The following is a 24774-nucleotide window of genomic DNA, read 5'->3' as shown; positions in this document are numbered from 1 at the left end:
CCACCACAAAGTGGATAGAACTATGGTGGTTTATGAACACCAAACAACAAGAAAGTAAATTCCTTTCTTTTAATTTTAATGGCTTAGGCAACCCAGTCAAAAAAGCTAAAATAATGACCAAACTTAAAATGGAAAAGACATGTTAATTTCCTACAAGAAACAAATTTATCAGAAGCAGAACATGAGATATTAAAAAAAAAAAAAAATTTGGATTCAATATTTTTTGTAGCTCACATTCTAATACTCAGAAAAGAGGAGTAGCAATAATGATGTCTAATGTAAACAAATCTGAGTACCAAAAAGAAATAAAAGATAGAGAATGAACCTATATTATTGTGAAGGGGATGATCAGACAATATATGCCCCTCCTGAGAGTAATAAGGAATTCTTTAAGTCCTTATTTAATATCATCGCAGTAGAAGCAGGGGACATATGAATATGTGGGGGAGACCTTAATGTGCTCATGGACTACCACATGGATACAACTAGTTGAAAGAGAAACAAGAAATCTGTCACAAAACTGGTTAAAAATACATGGGAGGAAATGTTTTTCTTTAGATATGTGGAGAGATTTGCAGCCACTAAGGAGGGCCTTCACTCATTATTCAACAAAACACTCTGTGTACTCCAGAATCGACAAATTTTTTTAAGCAGAAAGTGAACAGAGATAATGTCAGATCGGGGTGGCAGATGTGTCTGACCACAGTGTCATCTATCTGAAGATCCACTTGAACTGTAGGCAGAAAGAAACAATATGGAGATTGAATGTGGGGATATTAAACAATAAATCAGTTGTTGAACAAATTAGGGTGGACAAACAGACTTATTTGGAGGAAAATAATAATGGGGAGATGGAGCCAGCTATATTGTGGGATGTTTTAAAAGCAATTATAAGAGAGAAACTGGTTGCAATAACAAGCAATCTCAAAAGAGAAATAATAAAACAGTAGGAGACCTATTTAGCAGAATGAGACAGAACATAAGAGAAAAGGAAAATCTGATCCAAAAATACAACAACGAATGAACAAGATGAGAATGGAAATGAATAGTTTACTCCAATATGAAACAGAAACAAAAGCAAGATATTTAAATAAAATTATTATGAAGCAGGGCCCAAAGCAATGAAATTGTTGCCGAGACATTTACAGAAACCAGTAGAAAATACAGGCAACAAGAGCATTCAGAGATTTCTAACATCTGCCAACCCGTATCCGGATCACCTCCAAAATTCAGTGGAGTCTTTCATGGCCTAATATGTATCCGTGGTGAAAATTTGGTGAGAATCCGTGAAGTAGCTTTGACGTAATCATCAAAGCCTATATAAAATGAAACTTGATCCAGATCCAGATCCGGTACTGGATCACCTCCAAAATTCAGCGGAGTCTTCTATGGCCTAATATGCATTGGTGTTGAAAGTCTCATCAAAATCCATGCAGTAGTATTGACATAATCCTGCTAACAGCAATCTTTCGAAGCCTATATAAAGTGAAACATGATCCAGAATCTAGATATGGATCACCTCCAAAATTTAATGGATTCTTCTGTGGCCTAATACATATCTGTGGTGAAACTTTTGTCAAAATCTGTGCAGTAGTTTTGATGTAATCCTGCTAATAGAGAGACAGACAATTAAATAAATACACACAGATGATTTTATTAGGTCCTTGGTGGACGTAATAAAATACACAAGCCCAAAACAAACCAACTTAGATATGAAACAAAAGAAATTGAAAAAAAAAACATTTTGAGGCTACTACAAGGAACTTTACACCCAGTCATCAGATTCAGATCAGAATGATATTAAGACTTGCCTCAACTCCTTGAACCTACTCTCAATAGGCAAAAAGCAAAATGAACAAATGTAACAATTATAATGGATGAAATTCAGAAGCAATAAGACAACTAAAATCAAATAAGATCAAAGTGGGTTTTTCGGGATAGACAAACACAAGATAACATTAGGAGAACACTGCATATCATATAAATATATCATATATATCATATATCATAAAATACAGAAAAATAATACATCAGCGGCTTTGACTAGTTTAGATGCAGAAAATGCATCTGATAGAGTCAATTAGGAATTTCTATATTTAACTTTGGAAAAAAATTGGATTCAATACTAAATCAATTCAATGCATTAAGTCCATCTATAGCAAACCCACAGCTACAGTAAAACCCAATGGCTCTCGGTCCGAAAGATTCCCTGTACAGAGAGGAGCTAGACAAGGCTGCTGCACTTAGTCCCACATTGTTTGCCCTATACCACTGGCCCAAATGGTCAAACAAGACACCTCAATAACAAGAATAGAAATGAACAAACAAAAGCATGTAATAAGTGTCTTTGCAGATGATATGATCTACTTAAATAATCCCTCAAATTCCTTAAAGCAGTTTCTGCAAATTCTTGAAAATTTGGCTCATATTCAGGCTATAAAGTAAATACAGTAAAACTCACATATAATGGGTTCAGATGAACCAGCGAATTTTGTCCTTTATTATCGAAATCCGCTGCTGCTACAAATCCTGAATGGTTTGCACTACTGCACTTTCCACTTTTACTATTACCTCAGACACTACACTGTAAATACAGTACTTGTGCACTTTTCTGTCCTTACTGTCGAAATGTCTTGTCCTGTCATAACCGAGGGTAGGTGAGAATCGAAATTTCGATTCCTTTTATGTCTAGTACATGTGAAGAATTGACAATAAAGCCGACTTTGACTTTGATAGACAAAATCTGCAATATGCATAAAATGGACAAAATCTGTTATATGTATGTAATGGATTAGTTACAGCCAGGAGGTGCCAAATGATCTACAGGGAATCCCCAGCACCATTTAGGCATTTAAAAGCCATATGTACATTAAAAAGATTACATTTGGTCAAGTCACTCTTTCTTAAAGGCCACTGTGGAGTAGTACTTTAAATCCTAAAGTCTAATTTAAGCTTTTATAACTCTCTAACTCTGTGGCCATGCAATGATGTGTGACCCTTTTAAACTTCTCTATTGTGTCTTAATGCAATTTTTCACAGGAACAGTGGCTTTTTGTGGATCAATATGTGCCTCAATGAGCTCCACTTCTTTATACAATCATCAACCTCCAAACCAATGTTACCGGTAGGTCCAATTTCCAAAGACATGCAGGTTAGGTGGACTGGAAACTTCAAATTGTCCGTAGGTGTGCATGCAGTGTTTGTCTATATGTGGCCCTGCGACAGACTGGCATCCTGTCTGGGGCGTACCCTGCCTCATGCCCTATGACTGCTTGGCTCCAGCCCCCATGGCCCTTAATTGGAGTAAGCTGTTGAAGATGATTTAGCGAGTGAGTTAGTATTAAATTATCTGTCAATAAAATATAATGCTATAATGCTATTTGAAGTCTGAGATCTAGATAAAGAGGAGCCTTGCACCTGTGTCCAGTAATGTAACCTATGAGGCTGATTTATTTTAATTTTGTGCTTACGGCCATTAGCTTATGCAAAATCCTCATTTACATACTGCTGTGTACGTCAGACTATCGCCTACTATAACCTGAGCATTTGCGCTGAGTTAATTTAGCACTCCTCATCTGGGATTTTAGTAAATCTGCATTGTCTCAGTATACCCAATTATGAAATGGGTACCAGTGTCGCAGACTGAATGGTTCCCCCTAGAAATTGGCCCGCCCAGACTCCACTGCACATGTGTTAAAGAATTTTAAAGATACTTATCAATTATTAATGTCTTTGATTCTGCCTTTCATATATATATATATATATATATATATATATATATATATATATATATATGTGATTTCACTTAATATTACTTTCCTAGTTAATCACTGAACTGCTCACACTGTAAAATGACCTTTTGCTTACAGGAAGAGTGTGTGAGTGTAAGCCTTGTTTTTGCTAAGCACAGATGTACATTTTAATTAACAGGTTGGCCTTGAAGAGAGAACAACGCAGCCTGTACACTAGCCCAAGGTTGGTGCTGTTATGTTTAATTTCTGAGAACAATTACTATCTGCCTGGGAACTGACCGTGAGGCACCTGAACGTGAAGAGTGATACAAATTCATATCAATGAATTGACTGAGAGACGCAGCTGTGTTTTGTATATTGTCTTCTCAATATGTCTGTATGCAACTTTGTTCCAATAAATACAGGAGGTGAGTGGGCGGGGCCTTCAGAGCTATCTGACAAGCAGTGACGATGGTCATGCTCGCCGACTCTCCCTCCTGATCAGGAAAGAAGTTCAGTGTCTCCCTGCGTGGTCATTCTCTGTGATAATTTGAGTTGTCTTTTCCACCAGCTTCAACTCTGACAACATGCATCATTTCGGAGCTCAGCAGCTCATCGAAGACAGAGTCTCTTCACCCAAAGTGATCAAATGATTTAATGGAATTATTAACCATCAGATGACAAGGTAAAACCTCTTTAATCATTCTAAAGTCAGTTTTAAGCAGAAACGAGGTCATTTTAAGTCAAAACGAGGCGATACTCATCAGCTAGCAGCTTGTGTAGCCGTGGCGCTCTGATGGCTTCCTCCATTTTTTTATGATGAAATAATGCTGAATTTATGTGGAAATGATTGTTGTACAAAAGCTTCAGATATCTGTCGCTGAGACAGATGATGACAAGAGTCATTGGTCTCCCTCTGCCCTCATTGGATGATATTTTTAGGACTCGCTGTCTCCGCCGAACAAGCAGTATTCTGCAGAAAGGAACACACGCCTCACACCACCTTTTTTCTTTGCTTCCATCCAGCAGGCGTTATGGAACCTTTAAAGCCCACACCACAAGGCTAAAAAACAGCTTCTTTCCTAGAGCTGTTACAGAACTGAACAGACACGCCCAAGCTCCAGTCACAACAATTGCATTATTCTAATTAGAACAAGGGGGACATGTGCAATATTTGTTTTTAACTATTTTTAATTTTTAGGTATATTTCTTAATGTTTTGAAGCTATTCAAGGGTTTTTATTAAGTTGGGTATTTTTAAAGTTAATTGATGTTTTAGAGGGATACGTGCAATGTGGGACATGTGCAGCATGGGATAAGTGCAATACAGTGAGGAAAATAAGTATTTGAACACCCTGTGATTTTGCAAGTTCTCCCACTTAGAAATCATGGCGGGGTCTGAAATGTTCATCTTAGGTGCATGTCCACTGTGAGAGACATAATCTAAAAAAAAAAAAAAAACATCCGGAAATCACAATGTATGATTTTTTTAACAGTTTATTTGTATGTTACTGCTGCAAATAAGTATCTGAACACCTACCAACCAGCAAGAATTTTGGCTCTCACAGACCTGTTATTTTTTTCTTTAAGAAGCCCTCTTATTCTGCACTCTTTACCTGTATTAACTGCACCTGTTTGAACTCGTTACCTCTATAAAAGACACCTGTTCACACACTCAATCAATCACACTCCAACCTGTCCACCATAGCCAAGACCAAAGAGCCGTCTAAAGACACCAGGGACAAAACTGTAGACCTGCACAAGGCTGGGATGGACTACAGGACAACAGGCAAGCAGCTTGGTAGAAGACAACAACTGTTATGATTATTTATTAGAAAGTGGAAGAAACACAAGATGACTGTCAATCTCCCTCAGTCTGGAATTCCAAGCAAGATCTCACTTTGTGGGGTAAGGATGATTTTGAGAAAGCTCAGAACTACACAGGAGGACATGGTCAATGATCTGAAAAGAGCTGGGACCACAGTCACAAAGATTACATTAGTAACACAAGATGCTGTCATGATTTAAAATCCTGCATGGTCACTCTGTCAGGAAACCAGGCATCATCCCTAACAGTTAAGTATTGTGGTGGCAGCATCATGCTGTGTGGATGTTTTTCAGTGGCAGGAACTGGGAAACTAGTAAGAGCTCCAGCATTCCTCTGTGGTGAGCAGAGAACCTTCCAGAAGGACAACCATCTCTGCAGCAATCCACCAATCAGGCCGTCTGATCCAGGAATTTTACCTTTATTATGGTGCAAACCCTTTTTAGCAGAGGTCTGGACTAAAAGTGTCTTTCTGGTTTGTAGTGTGTCATCATGGAGCTTTCTGTACTAAAACCTCTCCACTGGAAACGGTGCTAATTTTATGAAAATAGCTTGCCAGTCCACATGTGTCTTAAAGTTATGGATGTGACCGTGGTTACTGCTAATTCACCTAAACCCATTAATCCCACCTAAACTAACACACTCATGCACACACACACACACACACACGCACGGTTGTGTACACAGTCCCCCAGTCCCCAGAGTCTCATCAGCTAACTCCCTCAGCCTATTTCTGTCGAGAACTGTTGCTCACTCACTCTGTGTGTGTACTGTAATAGATATCTTATGTCGTGGTGCTTATAAAGACATAGATGTGTGTGAGTGGCTGGAAATAGATTCTATGTTGATGAGCGTTTAAGGGATTGATCAGAGCTATGGAAAAAGCAATACGAAAACAAACAGGTACACAGTCTCTAAGGGGTGGGAAATCTTTTGTGGTCTGACTGCAATAAATGGACAAGCTCTGCCAACAAATGTGCCAAGTTCCTCTCAGGGCATAGCTCACATATATTAAACTCAAAGTCACCTGTGAGTCAAGAGATAAATAAAGACCATTAAGTCATCCTTTCAAATCAAAGCTATTGTGACGTTGAACCTCTGGGGTTCATGTATGTGTCATGTCTATTAAAGTTTAACAGTCCAAGTATAACTACATTTATTCCACAACAGTCTCCATTTTCATCCATCTCCGTCTCACTCTGTCCTCTGAATCTTCCTCAATCACAACCACCTGCATGCCCTCCCTCATGATATCTTCATCTGCATCTCAAAAATTTGAATATCGTGGAAAAAAAAAGTTTTGTTTGATGTTTCAGAAAGTGAAAATATTATATATGTAGACCCTTTACAGATAAACTAAAATGTTTCAAACATTTTTTAATTTTGATTTTGATAAGTGGGTCCTAAAACATTTTCTCAAAAATATTAGAACATTTCATTTCAAGTTAATAACTCGCTATTTTGGATGTATAAAACCATATGCATCTTATCTGGGCTAAGCAGAAAAAGAACCGGACGATTGCTCAGTGATCCAAAGTTCTCCTTTCAGATGAAAGAATATTTTGCATTTCACACTGAAATCAAAGTCTCAAACTCTGGAAGAAAAGTGGAGAGCCACAGACTCCAAGCTGTTTGAAGTCCAGTGTGAAGCCTACACAATCAGTGATGATCTGAGGTGCCATGTCATCTGGAGGTTTTGGTCCACTGTGTTTTATCAAGTCCAAAATCAACACAGCTGTCTGCCAGGAGATTTTCAAGCCCTTCATGCTCCCATCTGCTGACAAACTTTATGGAGATGTTCATTTTCCAACAGGGCACGGAACCTGCCCACTACGAGTAACTGGTTTGTTAATCATGGTATTACTGTTCTTGATTGGCCTGCCAACTTGCCTGACCTGAACCCTATAGAGAATTTATGTTGGTACTGTCAAGAGAAAGATGATAGAAAATAGATCCAACAATACAAATGAGATGAAGGCAACTATCAAAGAAAGCTGGGCTTCTACAACATCGTAGATGATCACCTCCATGCCATGACACAATTATGCAGTAATTCCTGCAAAAGAAGCCCCAACCACAAAATGAGCGCATAAATGAACGTATCTTTCAGAAGTTTCACATTTCATTACATAAATCCTTTCTTTTTTCAATGGTTGTTGTGAAATATTGTAATATTTTGACATACCCATTTTCTACTTTTTTGGAGCTGTATGACATAATTATCAAAATTTAAATAAAAGAAATAGCTTGAAACATTTTAATAGCTTGAAACATTTTAATTTATTTGTAATGAGTCTAGAGTAAATAAAATTGGCGTTGCCAGTGGGGAGAGGCGGCCGGCGGGGGCAGCATTGCTCATTGCTCCCCAGCTCAGTCGCCATGTGTTGAACGGGAGGGTCGCATACCTATGCCTTCGGGTTGTGGACAGGTCTCTCACTGTTGTCTCAGCCTACGGGCCGAGTGGCAGTGCAGAATACCCAACCTTCTTGGAGTCCCTGGGAGGGGTACTAGATAGTGCTCTGACTGGGGACTCCATTGTTCTCCTGGAGGACTTCAACGCCCACTGAGACGTGGAGGGGGGGTGATCGGGAAGCACAGCCTTCCCGATCTGAACCCGAGTGGTGTTCAGTTGTTGGACGTCAGTGCTAGCCACAGTTTGTCCATCACGAACACCATGTTCAAGCACAAGGGTGTCCATAAGTGCACGTGGCACCAGGACACCCTGAGCCGGAGATCGATGATTGACGTTGTAGTCATATCATCTGACCTTCGGCCACGTGTCTCGGACACTCGGGTGAAGAGAGGGGTGAGCTGTCGACTGATCACGACCTGGTGGTGAGTTGGATCCGCTGCGACGGGAGGAAGCCGGTCAGACCTGGCAGGCCCAAACTTATCGTGAGGGTCTGCTGGGAACGACTGGCGGAACCCTCTGTCGGCAAGGTCTTCAACTCCCACCTCTGGGAGAGTTTCTCCCAGATCCAGGGGAAGGTTGGAGACATGGAGTCCGAGAGGACCATGTTCTCCACCTCCATTGTCGATGTGGCTGCTCGCAGCTGTGGTCGCAGGGTCTCTGGTGCCTGTCGTGGCGGCAATCCCCAAGCCTGGTGGTGGATGCCGGAAGTAGGGGATGCCGGAAGGAGGGAGGAGTCCTACTTGTCTTTGTTGGCAGGTGGGACTCAAGAGGCAGCTGACAGGTACCGGCAGGACAAGCGTGCTGCAGCCTGTGCGGTCACAGAGGCAAAAACCCGGGTCTAGGAGGAGTTCGAGGAGGCCATGGAGGAGGACTATCGGTCGGCCTTGAAGAAATTCTGGCAAACCAGCCGACGCCTCCAGAGGCGGAAGTAGCTCTCCACCCACACTGTCTACAGTGTGGGTGGGGAGCTGTTGACCATAACTGGGGATGTTGTCGGGTGGTGGAAGAAATACTTTGAGGATCTCCTCAATCCCATCGTCACGTCTTCCGAAGAGGAAGCAGAGACTGGGGCCTCAGAGATGGACTCATCCATCACCCAGGCCGAAGTCACCGAGGTGGTCAGAAAGCTCCTTGGTGGCAAGGCTCCTGGGGTGGATGAAATCCGTCAGGAGTACCTTAAGTCTCTGGATGTTGTGGGACTGTCTTTGGTTGACATGTCTCTGCAACATCGCGTGGTGGTCGGGGACAGTGCCTCTGGATTGGCAGACCGGGGTGGTGGTCCCTCTGTTTAAGAAGGGGGACCAGAGGGTGTGTTCCATCTACAGGGGATCACACTCCTCAGCCTCCCCGGTAAGGTCTATTCCAGAGTACTGAGAGGAGAATTCGACTGATAATCGAACCTCGGATTCAGGAGGAGCAGCATGGTTTTCGTCGTAGTCGCAGCACACTGGACCAGCTCTACACCCTCCATCGGGTGCTCGAGGATTGATGGACCAACCAGTTCACATGTGTTTTGTGGATCTGGAAAAGGTGTTCGACCGTGTCCCTCGAGGCGCCCTGTGTGGGATGCTCAGGGAGTACGGGGTCCGGGGTCCTTTGTTAAGTGCTATCCAGTCCCTGTACGACCACAGCAGGAGCTTGGATCGCATTGCCGGTAGTAAGTCAGGCCTGTTTCCAGTGCATGTCGGCCTCCACCAGGGCTGCCCTTTGTCACCGGTTCTGTTCATTACCTTTGTGGACAGAATTTCTCGGCGCAGCCGGGAGTGGAGGGGATCCGGTTTGGGAGCCACAGAATCTCATCTCTGCTGTTTGCGGACGATGTGGTTCTGTTGGCTTCGTCAAATCGGGGCCTTCAGCGTGCAATGGAGCGGTGGAGCGGTTTGCAGCCGAGTGTGAAGCATATGGGATGAAAATCAGCACCTCCAAATACGAGGCCATGGTTCTCGACCGGAAAAAGGTGCTTTGCCCTCTTCAGGTCGGTGGAGTGTCCTTGCCTCAAGGAGTTTAAGTATCCCTGGGTCTTGTTCACGAGAGAGGGACGGATGGAGCGTGAGATGGACAGACAGATCGGTGCAGCATTTGCAGTGATGCGGTCGCTGCATCGGACCGTAGTGGTGAAGAGAGAGCTGAGCAGGGGGGCAAAGCTCTCGATTTACAGATCGATCTACATTCCGACACTCACCTATGGTCATGAGATTTGGCTCATGACCAAAAGAACAAGATCGCGAGTACAAGGGGCCGAGGTGAGTTTCCTCCGCAGGGTGACTGGGTGCTCCCTTAGAGATAGGGTGAGGAGCTCAGTCACTCGGGAGGAGCGCGGAGTCAAGCCGCTGCTCCTCCACGTCGAAAGGAGCCAGCTGAGGTGGCTCGGGCATCTTTTTCGGATGCCTTCTGGATGCCTCACTGGATGCCTCGCTGGAGGGACTATGTCTTGCAGCTGGCTTGGGAACGCCTTGGGGTTCCCCTGGAGGAGCTGGGGGAGGTGTGTGGGGATCGGGAGGTCTGGGCGGCTTTGCTTGAGCTGCTGCCCCCGCGACCCAATCTCGGATGAAGCGGAAGAAAATGGATTGATGGATGGATGGGTGTATAAACCTCCTCTTTGGCATTCTGCTTCTGCCTCTGCCTAGGGACCCCATTCTAAGCATCCACCTCTTGGTATAGCCCATATCCCATCTTTGTACATGTTCGAACCACCTCTTTCTCACCTGTCCTATTTTGTCTCCAAAGCGTATAACCTGCACTGTCCCTCTGATGTAATTATTCCTTCACCATCACCTTTAGCTGTGTCACCTCCGGCTCCACTTCCTTTTTTTCAGAACCAGTAGCTCTCACTAAAATCTTGTAAACTTTCCCTTTCACTCTTGCAGACACTGTACTCTCTTATAAGTCACTCATCTTTCTTGTTCACCTCTCTACCACACTCTCTATTTCTTTGACCAGTTCACACAAAGTATTTAAACTCATCCACTTTCATTACCACTATCTTTCATTACTACTATCGTATAATTCTGCCCCCAGCCCTTTTATTCACGCATGCACACTCTGTCTTAGTCTGACTGACTCTCATTCTCCAACACTCAAATGCGTAACTCCACCTCTCCAGGCTTGCCTCAACCTGCTCCCAAATCTCACTGCAGATCACAATGTCCTCCTTCAAACATAATAGTCAATGGAGACTCTTGTTTGATCTCGTATGCCAACCTGTCCTTTACCACTGTAACCAAGTACGGGTCTGAGCCAATCCTTGGCACAATCCCAGCTCCAGCTCGTAAACATCTATCATCCGTATTGCAAAACTCACTGCTGTCATACTTAGCCCTATCACAATAACAAAGGTTGCTGGATGATTTATTGCTTAAGAAAATATCACGATAATCAATAATATTACAATATTATTGTCGATGGTAGCCCATTTTGTGCCACTGATAGTGCAGTAACAGATCATGGCTGATCTGTGATCCATCCAGGACGACCCCACATGGATTGGCACGTGGGTGAACCATGGATTATTTGCAGAGTTTACATGAGTGTGATTTTTGTGTCATGGTGACTTGTCATTAAAATGATGACTGCATTTATTTTGATGCATTAACAGAAAAAAAATCACAGTGAGTGGAGGGGCAGGTCGTGCACGTCATGAATGCAGCCTGCTGAAAACTGTTTGTCTGTGTCTGTGGAGTGAAGATTTTCCATGTTGATTTCATCAGAAGCTGCACTGAGGAATCTGCAGTGCACTCTGTTGATGAATAGATGAAAACTGATCGGATCCAACAAGAATCAGTCTGATAAAGGTGTTTTTGATTGGTCAGTTAAAAATGACAAAAATTACAAATAATTCAAAAATACACACACACACACACACACACACACACACACACACACACACACACACACACACACACACTCATCTTCAACTGCTTAGACCAATTAACACTGGAACTACCAGAGTGGTGCCAAATGGTACTTATTCCTTTAAATCCCAAGGTGGTGCCAAATGGCGGCTGTGCACAGCCCAGCTTGTCACAAGTGTTATGTAAATGAGGCCGTTATACTCTACTCAGTGGGAGTTAGGGAGAAGGACAGGAAGGAATGCCAAAGTGCTGTACAGTGAAAAAGACCCACTCCTCAAAAGGGCCAGATAGTCTGAGCCATGTTGAGAATAAATGTTTTTATATTTTTTGGTAATTGTTTGGTCAAGATTATTTTTTCTACATAAAAAAGTTAATAAATAGTTTCAGTTACATTTGTAAGAAGTAACTTTAAAGACAGAACCCAAATATATATAAAAAAAACAGATGTTTAGTAACGAAGATATTCAAGAAAAAAACTGGTCTCCAAATGGACCCCAGAGGGACTTCTATGTAACTCCTGCTCATTAATATGCTTGTTAATTATTATGCTTTGATTTGGTTTATGGTATATGGTTTATGATCATTTTTAACCCATTTTGCCCCACTGGCAATAACTGTTGCCAAAGTATATCACTGTCATTTTCGACTCAATAAAAAATCTCAATGGTACTAATGCAGCTTTATTATTATTTGTATCATTACTAGGTGGCATGTGACCTAGTGACAAGCTGTGTGACTACTGGCAACAATCTGGGCACAAACGGGTAAAGATATAGAACTTCTATAGAGAACTGTAGAGTAGATGGCAGTGTTCTATGTATTTTGACCCATCTACTGGATGGCATATTACATACTGGCATATTATGTTACTATGCTTTTTACTTTTTTACTCTTTTACTATGCTTTTTAATCTTTTAATTCATTTTATTTGTTTTCTGAATTGTTTTGTGTGAAGCACCTTGAGGCAACTCTGTTCTGGTTTGGCGCTATATGAAGTGAAACTTCTTTGTCTTTAATGTGTTCCCATTAGGGGTCACCACAGCAGATCAATCATTTCCATCTCACCCTGTCCTCTGTATCTTCCTCTGTCACACCAACCACCTGCATGTCCTCCCTCAGCACATCCATAAACCTCCTCTTTGTACTCAGTCTTGCTTCTACTGACTTTCATTCCCCGTCTCTCCAAAGCATATCTCCACCTCTCCAGACGACTCATCTTGCTCTCTACTCTCACTACAGATCACAATGTCATCTGCAAACATCATAGTCCATGGGGACTCCTGTCTGATCTCATCCGTCAACCTGTCCATCACCACTGCGAACAAGAAAAGACTCAGAGCTGATGCTTGGTGTAATTCCACCTCCACCTTGAATGAGTCTGTCATTCTTACTGCGCATCTCACCGCTGTCACACTATTCTTGTACATTTTCTGCACTACCCTAACATACTTCTCTGCCACTCCAGACTTCCTCATACAATACCACAACTATTTCTAAGTCCACAAACACACAATGTAACTCTTTCTGGCCTTCTCTGTACTTCTCCAACAGTATTCTCAGAGCAAACATTGCATCTGTAGTGCTCTTTCTCGGCATGAAACCATATTGCTGCTCACAGATCTTCACCTGTTTTCTAAGCCTAGCTTCTACTACTCTTTCCAATAACTTCATGCTGTGGCTGATCAACTTTATGCCTCTGTAGTTACTGCAGCTCTGCACATCACCCTTGTTCTTGAAAATAGGAACCAACACACTTCGTCTCCACTCCTCAGGCATCCTCTCACTTTCCAAGATTTTATTAAACAAACTGGTTAGAAACTCTACTGCCATCTCTCCTAGACATTTCCATGCCTCCACTGGAATGTCATCTGGACCAACTGCCTTTCCACTTTTCATCCTCTTCATAGCAGCCCTCACTTCTTCCTTACTAATCTCTTGTACTTCCTGATTTACTCTCACCACATCATCCAGCCTTTTCTCTCGCTCATTTTCTTTATTCATCAGCTCTTCAAAATATTCCCTCCACCTTCTCAGCACACACTCCTCACTTGTCAGCACATTACCATGTGCATCTTTTACCACCCTAACCTGCTGCACATCCTTTCCAGCTCTGTACCTTTGTCTGGCCAAACGGTACAAGTCCTTTTCTCCTTCCTTACTATTCAACTTCTTGTACAGCTCGCAATATGCCTTTTCCTTCGCTTTTGCCACTTCTCTTTCCACCTTACGCCGCATCTCCTTGTACTCCTGTCTACTTTCTTCATCTCTCCGACTATCCCAAAACTTTTTCGCCAACCTCTTTCTCCTTATGCTTTCCTGGACCTCTTCATTCCACCACCAAGTCTCCTTGTCTTCCTTCCACTGTCCAGATGTCATACCCAGTACTGTCCTAGCTGTCTCACTGACCACATCTGCAGTACTTTTCCAGTTGTCCAAAAGTGCTTCCCCTCCAACCAGTGTTTCTCTCACCTGCTCACTAAATTTCACACAACAGTCTTCCTCATTCAGCTTCCACCATCTAATCCTCTGCTGAGCTCTCACTCTCTTCTTATTCTTTACCTCTAAAGTCACCCTACAAACAACCATCCTATGCTGTCTAATGACACTCTCTCCTGCCAACACCTTACAGTTTCTGATTTCTTTTAGCTTGCATCTCCTATAAAGAATGTAGTCCACCTTATATGTCACCCTGTGCTCCTCCCATTTCTTAAAGCAGGTATTCACCACAGCCATTTCTATCCTTTTTGCAAAATCACCTACCATCTGTCCCCATTCCTATCCTTGATACCATATCTACCCATTACTTCCTCATCACCTCTGTTCCCTTCACCAACAGGTCATGGGGATGCATACGTGAACATTTCCAAGTCACTGAATATGTCTTGGACTTTATTCACATAAATTTAAAGAAATACAAACAGTATGGCACTCTACGGTAAATCTGTATGGAGTAGGCAATTCACAAAAACTGAGTGACTGTGTAAGAAGGAGAACAGTGAGCCACCAAGACACCCAGACAACCCAGAAGAAGTTATAGGCTTCTCTGGTTGTGATTGGAGAACTTGTGGGTAGTGAATGTTTTGCATTTTGTACCAGTTATACAGCTTCAAGATGAAGTGGTATGGAGGAGGATTTTCTTTCACCAAAACATCCAGGCTTACATCTCAGATGTACCATCTGGGAAATTGTAGCTGAACTTTCAGGACTTTGTGTTATTAAAATCCTCCTCTATACCATTTCATCATGAAGCTGTATAACTGGAGATACAAAATATATTAATACAAAATCAACAATAATGATAATAATAATAATATTATAACAGACAAAGCTATGGTGTCAGAATAATATCGGTTTTGGCAGATGACAAATTTAGGTATCGGGATTGGATTGGAAGTGAAAACATATGGATCGGTGCATCCCTAACAGCCTGCTATGTCTGAGGTACACCACACACAGTGGACTGAGCCCACAGCCCCAACTCCTGCAAACAGCAGGCTGAGAGGGACAAAAGAAGCAGCGCAACTCGCTGGAATGTTGGCAACAACAAGGGCACATGTAAAGGGCGATATAGAGGCCAGCAAAACCATTGTGTTCATTTTACATACAGTTGTATGTAAAAGTTTTGGCACCCCTGATGATATCCACGATTTTCCTTTATAAATCATTTGTTTGGATCAGCAATTTAAATTAATTATAAGTTAAACATATATAGTTAAATAGTATATATATATATATATATATATATATATATATATATATATATATCACATAGCAGACAAACAGTGATATTTGAGAAGTGAAGTTTATAGGATTTACAGAAAGTGTGCAATATTTTTTTTAAACAAAATTAGGCAGGTGCATAAATTTGGACACCTCAACAGAAAACAATACACCAATATTTAGTAGAGCCTCCTTTTGCAGAAATAATTTTGAGCAGTGTTTCGGGTCGTTGTCTTGTTGAAAGATCCAGACCCGGCGCAACTTCAACTTTGTCACTGATTCATGAACACTGTTTTCAAGAATCTGCTGATATTGACTGGAATCCAAGTGACAAGAGTTTAATAAGATTCCCAGTACCTGCATTGGCCACACAGCCATACAGTATGATGGAACCACCTCCAAATTTCACTGTAGGTAGCAAGTTTTTTTCTTGGAATGCCGTGTTCTTTTTCAGCCATGCACACCGCCCCTTGTGATGTTCAAATAACTCAATTTTAGTTTAATCAGTCCAAAGCACCTTATTCCAAAATGAAGCTGGCTTGTCCAAATGTGCTTTAGCATACCTCAAGCGAATCTGTTTGTGGCGTGTACACAGAAAAGGCTTCCTCTGCATTACAGCATCATACAGCATCTCTTTGTGCAAAGTGCGCTGTATAGTTGAACAATGCACAGAGACACTATCTGCAGCAAGATCACATTGTAGGTCTTTAGAGCAGGTCTGTGGGTTGACAATGACTGTTCTCACCATCCTTGGCTTCAGCTTATCTGAGATTTTTCTTTGCCTGCCACTTCAAACCTCAACTAGTTCTGTGCCTGTGGTCTTCCATTTCCTCACTATGTTCCTCACAGTTGAAACTGACAGCAGAAATCTCTGAGATAGCTATTTGTATCCTTCCCCTAAACCATGATGTTGAACAATCTTTGTTTTCAGGTAGTTTGAGAGTTGTTTAGAGGCTCCCATGTTGCCACTCATTAGAAGTGATGCAAAGAGGGGAAACATTTGCAAATGGCCACTTTAAATACCCTTTCTCCTGACTGGATTCACCTGTGTAAGGAGGTCAAGGGTCTCTCTTGTGTTCCAATAATTAGTGCTAAATGTATTCAAATCAATAAAATGACAAGGGTGCCCAAATTAATGCACCTTCCTAATTTTGTTTAAATAATTATTGCATACTTTCTGTAAATACTAGAAACTTCATTTCACTTCTCAAATATCAGTGTGTTCGTCTGCTATATGATATATAGCAGGGGTGGGCAACTTGTTCCAGAAAAGGCCAAGAGGGTGCACGTTTTCTTTTCAGCCACTGATTCCACCAGGTGATTTTACTGATTAACTGATTCCATCTGCTCAAAGTGATATTAGTCAGTGAAATCACCTGGTGGATTCCGTGGCTGCAAAGAATACCTGCACCCTCTTGGCCCTTTCTGGAACAAGTTGCCCACTCCTGATATATAGGATTGACCCCGTCATATACGGCGGCAGAATACAAGTTTTATTTAATGATACACAGCTTTTTTAATGATATTAGATAGAAATTTACTTTTTTGCAGAAAAGTACACTCCGTGGACTTTTGAAGCAGCCCTCCACCATGCTTGTAGTCCTCATAGAAGCTGTGCAATGACGTGCGCAATGTGAGTGTCGAATCAGGAATTGGTTCGCAGTCACATGGTTTTCCAATATCCAGTCGTAGAGCAGAGCAATCTCACGTGGTGCACCAAAGAGTGTCAGTAGAAGAGATGCGTTACTAGTTGGCCCGTGAATGTTGTTGAAATAAGCGTTTCTCACTCCATGCGTAAAGCACCATTACGCATATGAATGGAAGTGATCAGAGTAAGAGGGCCTCATACAATCTCATGTGGTGCACCAAAGAGTGTGAGTAGAAAGGATGCTTCACTACTTGGTCTGTGAATGTTATTGAATAAGCCTATGGCAAGCTCTCTCGCTCCAGCAATTCACACGTAAAGCACCGTTTACACATATGAATGGAAGGCAGGGGAGGGGTGTGATAAGAGGCTGTTTACAATGCAGGAACACATTCCAAAAAGAACAGTCAACTCCATGGAAGCACAAAGTTTGTGATGTGGCCCGTTTCTGTGTAAGGTCTCAGTTGTCCAGGTGGTTTCCATAGTAGAGAAGCTTGAATCTTCGACTGGACTGGGTTGCTTGACGCGAGGACGTTTCGCTTCAAATCGCAGAAGCTTCCTCAGCTAAAATTCCTGCTCTGGTGGTCTGACTTCTGTCTTGACTCTTGTAGAGAAGAATAATCAAGAAGTCACAAAAGCTGGAGTTTTAAACCTAACCAGACCCCTCCTACCGAGAGGCAGACTGCTATAGGCTAGTGACTAAACAATAGCTCTAATTCACACCTATTGTGCTCTAGTTAGCACCCTCCTAATGAGAGGGCAGCTGTCCCTCCTAATGATGGGACGGACCCTCTCTTGATGGCTCCCTTGACGACTCTGCTGATTACCATGAACAAAAGACTGAAACTGTACCCCATTGTAAACAGGGGATAAAGTGTGTCTCAGACCCCCTCCCCGGTTAAGGCTGGGTTTCAAATGTTTCACAAAGAATACCTCCTTGACCCCTCTCTCAAACCATTTCTTCTCTCTGGCTAATATTTTAACTTCCTTGTCCTCAAACGTGTGGTTAGTGTCTTTAAGGTGGAGATGAACTGCAGACTGAGGTCCACTGGCGCCCTCTCTGCGGTGCTGGTATAGCCTTTTGTGTAAAGTTGCTTAGTCTCACCTATGTAAAGGGTTAGGGTTCGTTACAGTTCGTTACAGTTTTCCTGACATCTGATAGAATACACTACATTGCTCTGTTTGTAACTAGGGATCCTGTCCTTAGGGTGAACTAATTTCTGTCTCAAGGTGTTAACCAGTTTAAAGTAAACTGGGATTTTGTGCTGTCTGAAGATCCTCTATAGTTTTTCCCCTACTCTTGCTAAATAAGGGAGAGACACTCCTCTTCTTCTTGTCTCCGTCTCCTGTCTATGTGGTCTCTTTGTTCTCTGGGTCTTCTGCACTTTGTCCAGGGACCATCGTGGGTACCCACATACTGTGTAGTACATATCCTGCACTACCCTAACATAGATCTCTCTCACTCTCAGCTTCTTCATACACACTTCCACATCTCCTCTGGTTGGCCCCTGTCATAGCATTACTTTAAATCAACAAACTCCTTTTGGCCTGTGTTCTTTTTCCAAAATCCAAAAATTAGATCTGACTTCTTCTGCTCCTCACACATGAGCGCTGTATAACCACTTTCCCTGCCAGTGATTTCACAATTGTGTATGGGACAAATAAACTAATCTGAATGTAATTCTGCGCTGAGAGTTGATGGCTGTGCAATAGTAGTCTTGTCAATTTCTCCAAAGTGAATTACATTTATTATATTTTGTTTCCCCAGTAGTGGTTCATGCTCCAAACCAGTTTAGGTGACAAGTGATCTATGCAAACACACAAATACACATGGCTGTATACACAGGCTAGTGAAGCATAAACAAGTCCCACAGAACACACACTTTGCATGGAGCTAGCAAGTGAGTGTTGAGTGGGTGAGAGTGTGTGTCTATGTGTGCTCCTCAGGGGCCAGTAGTACTTAATGTATTTTTAAAGTTTTGAGAGTGTATGTTTAAGCTTGGACTGTGTTTACTGAGAGAGCTGGAGATGGATGGACAGATACAGACATGTTAATGGCCTTGTTCATGTGTGTGTGTGTGTGTGTGTGTGTGTATACCAGTTGTGGTGTATCCTGAAGCAGTGGCAGCAGCGTGGCCTCCAGTATGGTGGTCTGGTCGGGCGTCAGGCCCTGCCACAGTGACAGCAACAGCACCAGCAGGTGTGTAGCACTGCGCAAACGGACAAATGCCTCCTCCAGCCGAGCCCGATTCTCCTCAGCAGCCTCTGCCAACTCCATCACCTGGTGTAGAGAGGCAGTCATTTATTGAAGACATTCAGTGGAGAATATTCCACAGTCATCACTCACATGACAACCAGCCTCATGTGGAAACAAAGCAATTAAGACAGACTGACCTTTATTGAATACATGAGTAAATTTGTCTTGGACCTGAGCATGCCAATGGATGCTGACACCAAAGGTGAAAAGCAACAATAAGAACATACAATAAAATAACACTAAAATAAAAGTTCCATTTGTGTTTCTGTGGTAACATCTTAAAACTACAATTAAGCCTAATAATAAAACATTTTATTCAGAATAAAAAAAGAAAGAAAGAAAGCATATGCAGCGGGTAAAATATGTATTAAACATGTCACCATTTTTCTCAGTAAATATATTTCTAAAGGTGTTTTTGGCATGAAATTTTCACCAGATGTTGGTAACAACCCAAGTAATCCGTGCATGGAAAGAAACCAAAACAAATAAGTACAGAAATTAAGTTATGTGAAATAATGTGAAATGACACAGAAAAAATATTGAACACACTTATATAGTCTGGGGATGCATGGGGCAGTTTTAGCCATGCTAATACTCCCCTGAAGCATTTGCTGAAAAACGTATGAAGGACCTAAATGATATGGTGAGATGCTGAAGAGCTTCACTCGTTCATGTCTGTGACATATACATACAGTATTACCTTAGGTGTGGTTTATCCGGCTGACTGATTTTGCTATTTTTCTGTCTGTCTGAGGTGCGGAGGGCAATGTGAGGGAGTATCGTCTGTGTACAACAGAATGCTGGACTGACCGAGAGATGTCATGTCTGAAGCTGATGCAGCAAATGTTTTGATTTCCTGTTTTCTGTTTCTTCAGCTTTGTAAAACTTTGTAAAAACACTGTAACTGTTAGAATGGCCTAAGCAGCAGGTCACCCCCTGAGTCTTGTCTGCTTGAGGTTTCTTCCTCAACATCATCTGAGGGAGTTTTTCCTGACCACTGTCACCTGTGTGCTTGCTGTAGGAATTGGTAGAATTAGACCTCACTTGTGTGAAGCACCTTGAAGCAGCTTTGTTGTGATTTGGCACTATGTAAAATGTAATGAATTGAAATTAAAATTGGCTTTCCATGTCTTTTCGCATCTCCCTTTCTTCAAGTGTTCAATATTTTTTTCCTGTATTAGTTCACATTATTACACATAATGGACATCTATGGTTTGAAGTCTTTGTGGATTACTTGGGTTGTTACCAACATCTGGTGAAAAGTTCATGTCAATAGCGCCTTTAGAAATATATTTACTGAGAAAAATGGTAATATGTTTAACACTTATTACCATCTGTACATGCACAGTTATAACAGCCTTACAATTTAAAACTTACCAGAAAAAAAAACAAAAACAAAAATAGATCCAAACTCATAGCTGGCTCATCCTCTGGCATTTTACAGTGTTGATCTCTTCAGTTTATTTTTAAGTGTATAATACAATATGATACGATACACTTTATTGTCCCTTCCGGGAAATTTGTCTAGGACTCCAAGAGCTGCACAAATAAAACTGCCATGGAATGGCAGTTTTATTTTATATTTACATTTTATATTAAATATAAATATTTAGATTTTAGACAATACAATGCCAAATGTAACTTGTTTCTCCAGTTCATTTTCTTGATAGGCTATGAAATTGTTGTAAGATATGTGATTTGCAAGGACGTTATTTAACATAAATATTAGAAGATAATATGAGCATATTATTCAACTAGAATGGCACTTGTTTAAGGGCATTCTCTAAGAAGATTCCAGATACCCTATCACCAGTGGTGGGCACTGTTCCACTAATCCGCTAACCGCTAATTATCGAAGATAATGTTTTCATTATCGGATTAGCTTTTCAGATAACTTTGAAAACCATCATCAGACCAATTATCTTCCGATAAGTTTTGGTCCGATAATTCTTAGACCGCTAACATATTTTTGCAGACATGGTAAACAAAGCTCAACAGTTACAAACATTTATTTAATCTAAAATCAGTTGAGTACTTACCTGTTAAATGTTTTACAGTAGATGCGTAGTTTTATTTTCTGCAAACAGAGGAGAGCTGGTCTCCAAAGAAACCGCTCTATTCTCTGCAGGCAAAGGAGAACTGGTAACAGAAAAGAAAAAAAACTAATTTCTTTTGACCCCATACTGATACACTGGCAATATCACCCAAGTCATCCAGAGGCATACATTTTTAACTTGTGGTCAGAATTTTAACCAAACTAATTTTGGACAAGTTATTTAAATTAACATCACATCTGAAGTTTTATAAAGTGAAAACATCAGCTATATGTTTTAGTTTTAAAGTAATGCACTAATTTTGAAGGTTTTAGTGTGGACATGCTGTGTCCAGGTGCATTATGGGTACCTCAGTACATTCACGACAGACGAAATGCATTTGAGACGCTCTGATCAGGCTCCACACAGACAACAGCATTAAACTCTTTGTATATTGTGCCCAAAACTCTCATGAATATACTGTCTGGGTTTATAGATGTTTTTATTGTGTTTGTACGCATCTTAAATGTAGCAGACACGGATTATCTGGAATTTTGTTTTGGCAAGTTTTCACAGTCTCTTTTGCCATCTGCTGGCCAGTAGTGTTCATGGCAGTATGAGCGTCTGGATGCCAGGAGATGGAAGTGCTATTTATTTTGACACTGGTTATATCAAACGGTTATTTAATTACAACTTGACTTTTTTTTGGAAATGTACGGAGCCTGCCTGGGGACATGGTGGTTAATTTTTGTTCAGTCTCTCACCACCTGATTCCACTCACTGTGTGCTGTGATAGGCATGAGCTTTAATATGATATTAGGTTATTGCGAGGGAACATAAAAACTATTGAGAGGGAATGCAATAATATTGCGAGGGAACGTAATAATCTGGGCCAAAAAAAAAAAAAAATTAACCACCATGTCCCCAGACGGGCTCCGTACAAATGCTTTTTTTTTTTTTTTTTTACAAATAAAAAATGGCATATTTTACAAAAGCACATTTATATATGTAAACACCCAACACACACCTCACATTAACGTGTTGTTTTTATATAGAATGAATGAGTTAACCAATCAGTGTTTAGCGGAGGCACATTTTCCCCATAATCCCTTTCGTATCTGTCTGTGTTTGTTACAAAGCTTCAGAATTAGTGCATTATTTAACATTAAAAGATATATGTTATATTTTAACTTTGTACAAATGACACAATTTAAATTAATGGAGTAATTCTATCTGTATTCATTTTATTTTTAAATCCAAACCATAAGTCAACACTGCTTTATTTTCCAAGACCTTCACCTTACGGCGAGGTTGTTACTGAGTAGAGAGTTGAGCTTCACTGCTCCTCTCAACCGTGTCTCTGCTGCAAGCTATGTAGTAAACAGGAGCTTCCAGCAGTGGGCAGGGCACTCAAAGACAGAAGTGCTGATTCACTGTTTGGGTCTGTGGTCACCTTTGATGCTACCAGAAGCGACTGTGGTGTTAAAACTCCAAATCAGCTTGTTCGTAGTTGCAAGTGTGCCGGTACTGGAAGTTATCGGTTAGCTGTAGCTTCCGAGAAATTTTTGGGTGGTTTATCTGTTTAGCTTTATAAAAGGTAACTTTTCAGTTAGCTGATTATCTGTTATCAAAGCTAACTTTTTTGTTAGCTGTGCCCACCACTGCCTATCACACAAAGTTAAAAAAAAATAAAAAAAAATTAAAAGGGTCCAGATCCACCTGAAAATCCCAGTCTCTATTTTATTCCAATATTTTCACACATTCCATGAAATAATAAAATGCCCCTTGTTACAAGTCAAAGTTTATTTGACAGAGAAAGTAACTGATGAACAAGCTGTGAATGTTTTTTTTTTTTAAAAATAAAAAATTTACATGCACACTTCAAAACCCACCCCACAGTAAATTACTGCCACGCTTGGCCTTGATTGCCCACTTTTACAGCACATGACAATCCACTAAAATAGAGCAACTACTCAAAGGAACTTTAATGTTCCTACCACAGTTGAGGAATACGAGGATTATTAGAAAACTAACCGGCAGTTTTATAAAAAAAAAAAAAGAAAAACATGGATTTGAATCACGTGCGATTACAACAGACATGCTTGAACCCTCGTGCGCATGTGTGAGTTTTTTCACACGTGTCGGTGACGTCATCCGCCTGTGGGCAGGCTTTGAGTGAGCACTGGTCCAGCCCTCTCGGCTGAAATCCTTTGTCTGAGACGCTGCTGGAGACGGCGCGTGTTGCTTTATCAAAATTTTTTCAGGACCTGTGAAAGATATCCGAGTGGACACTATTCGAGAAATTCAGCTGGTTCTCGGTGAAAAGTTTAACGGCTGATGAGAGATTGTGGAGTTTCTTTCGCTTTAAGGACAGCTCACAAAGCGGATAGGCGCGGCGCGGTTGGAGGTGGCGTCCGTCTGGCTGTTTCGGACTGAAAACATCCTAATTTAAGGCTCTGTTCACCCAGGTCGTCGTCAGAGAACAGAGAAGTTTCAGAAGAAGTCGGCATGAGGAGTTTATGCGGACATTCCACTGTTAAAGGAGATTTTGTAATGAAAGAACATGCGAGCAAATTCGCCGAGTCGGTTCCATGACAACGTCGCAAATCCGTCTGCGCCGCGACAGGAAAAACACCTCCGTGTTGAAAACCATTTGTAAAATTCAGGCGGCTTTTGATGGCTTTCAACAAGTGAGTATCTGAGAAATTGTTTAACAGCTGGGCATGTGCCAACTTGTCCGTTAAGGTTTCCAATGGAGGTGTTTTTCCTGTCGCGACCCCCCCGTGGTCGGGTCCGGCCCGACATGCGAATCTGCCCGCACGTTCTTTCATTACAAAATCTCCTTTAACAGTGGAATAGTGGAATGTCCGCATAAACTCCTCATGCCGACTTCTTCTGAAACTTCTCTGTTCTCTGATGACGACCTGGGTGAACAGAGCCTGAAATGTGGAAGTTTTCAGCTTGAAACAGCGAGACGACGCCGCCTCGGAGCACAGATCGCCGTCAGGCGCCGTGGGCCGTCCTTAAAGCGACACTTACAGACCAAAATCTCACATCAGTCGTTAAAATTTTTACCGAAAACCATCTGAATTGTGTTCGAACCCGATCTAGCGATTTTTGTGTTCACACATTCTTTTCAGGTACTCTGGCTTCTTCTAAAACTCCTGTTGAATGTAAATGGCGTGTAATTGTGAATGTCAGAGTGAATGATTGCCTGTGTGTGTGCGCAGAGTATGTGGATAAGTCAATATTTTGCAGAAAGAAGAAGGCAGAAGAGAGAGTGTCTTTTTCTTTTTGACA

The 24774-nt window shown here is 41.5% G+C and overlaps 1 protein-coding gene across 1 annotated transcript in view; it reads right to left on the bottom strand.

The window, feature by feature from the left end:
* bbs9 (Bardet-Biedl syndrome 9) overlaps positions 1-24774 on the bottom strand; it is a 390202-nt gene that overhangs the window by 9494 nt on the left and 355934 nt on the right. The window contains 1 exon segment of the mRNA XM_034173643.1: positions 19283-19465. Within this exon segment, the coding sequence (XP_034029534.1) occupies positions 19283-19465 (183 nt within the window).

The sequence above is a fragment of the Thalassophryne amazonica genome, chromosome 7 (genome assembly GCF_902500255.1).
Source record: "Thalassophryne amazonica chromosome 7, fThaAma1.1, whole genome shotgun sequence".
NCBI classification, from domain to species: domain Eukaryota; kingdom Metazoa; phylum Chordata; class Actinopteri; order Batrachoidiformes; family Batrachoididae; genus Thalassophryne; species Thalassophryne amazonica.
Note: the sequence above shows the minus strand (reverse complement) of the source record. Positions and strands in the feature narration are given on the sequence as shown.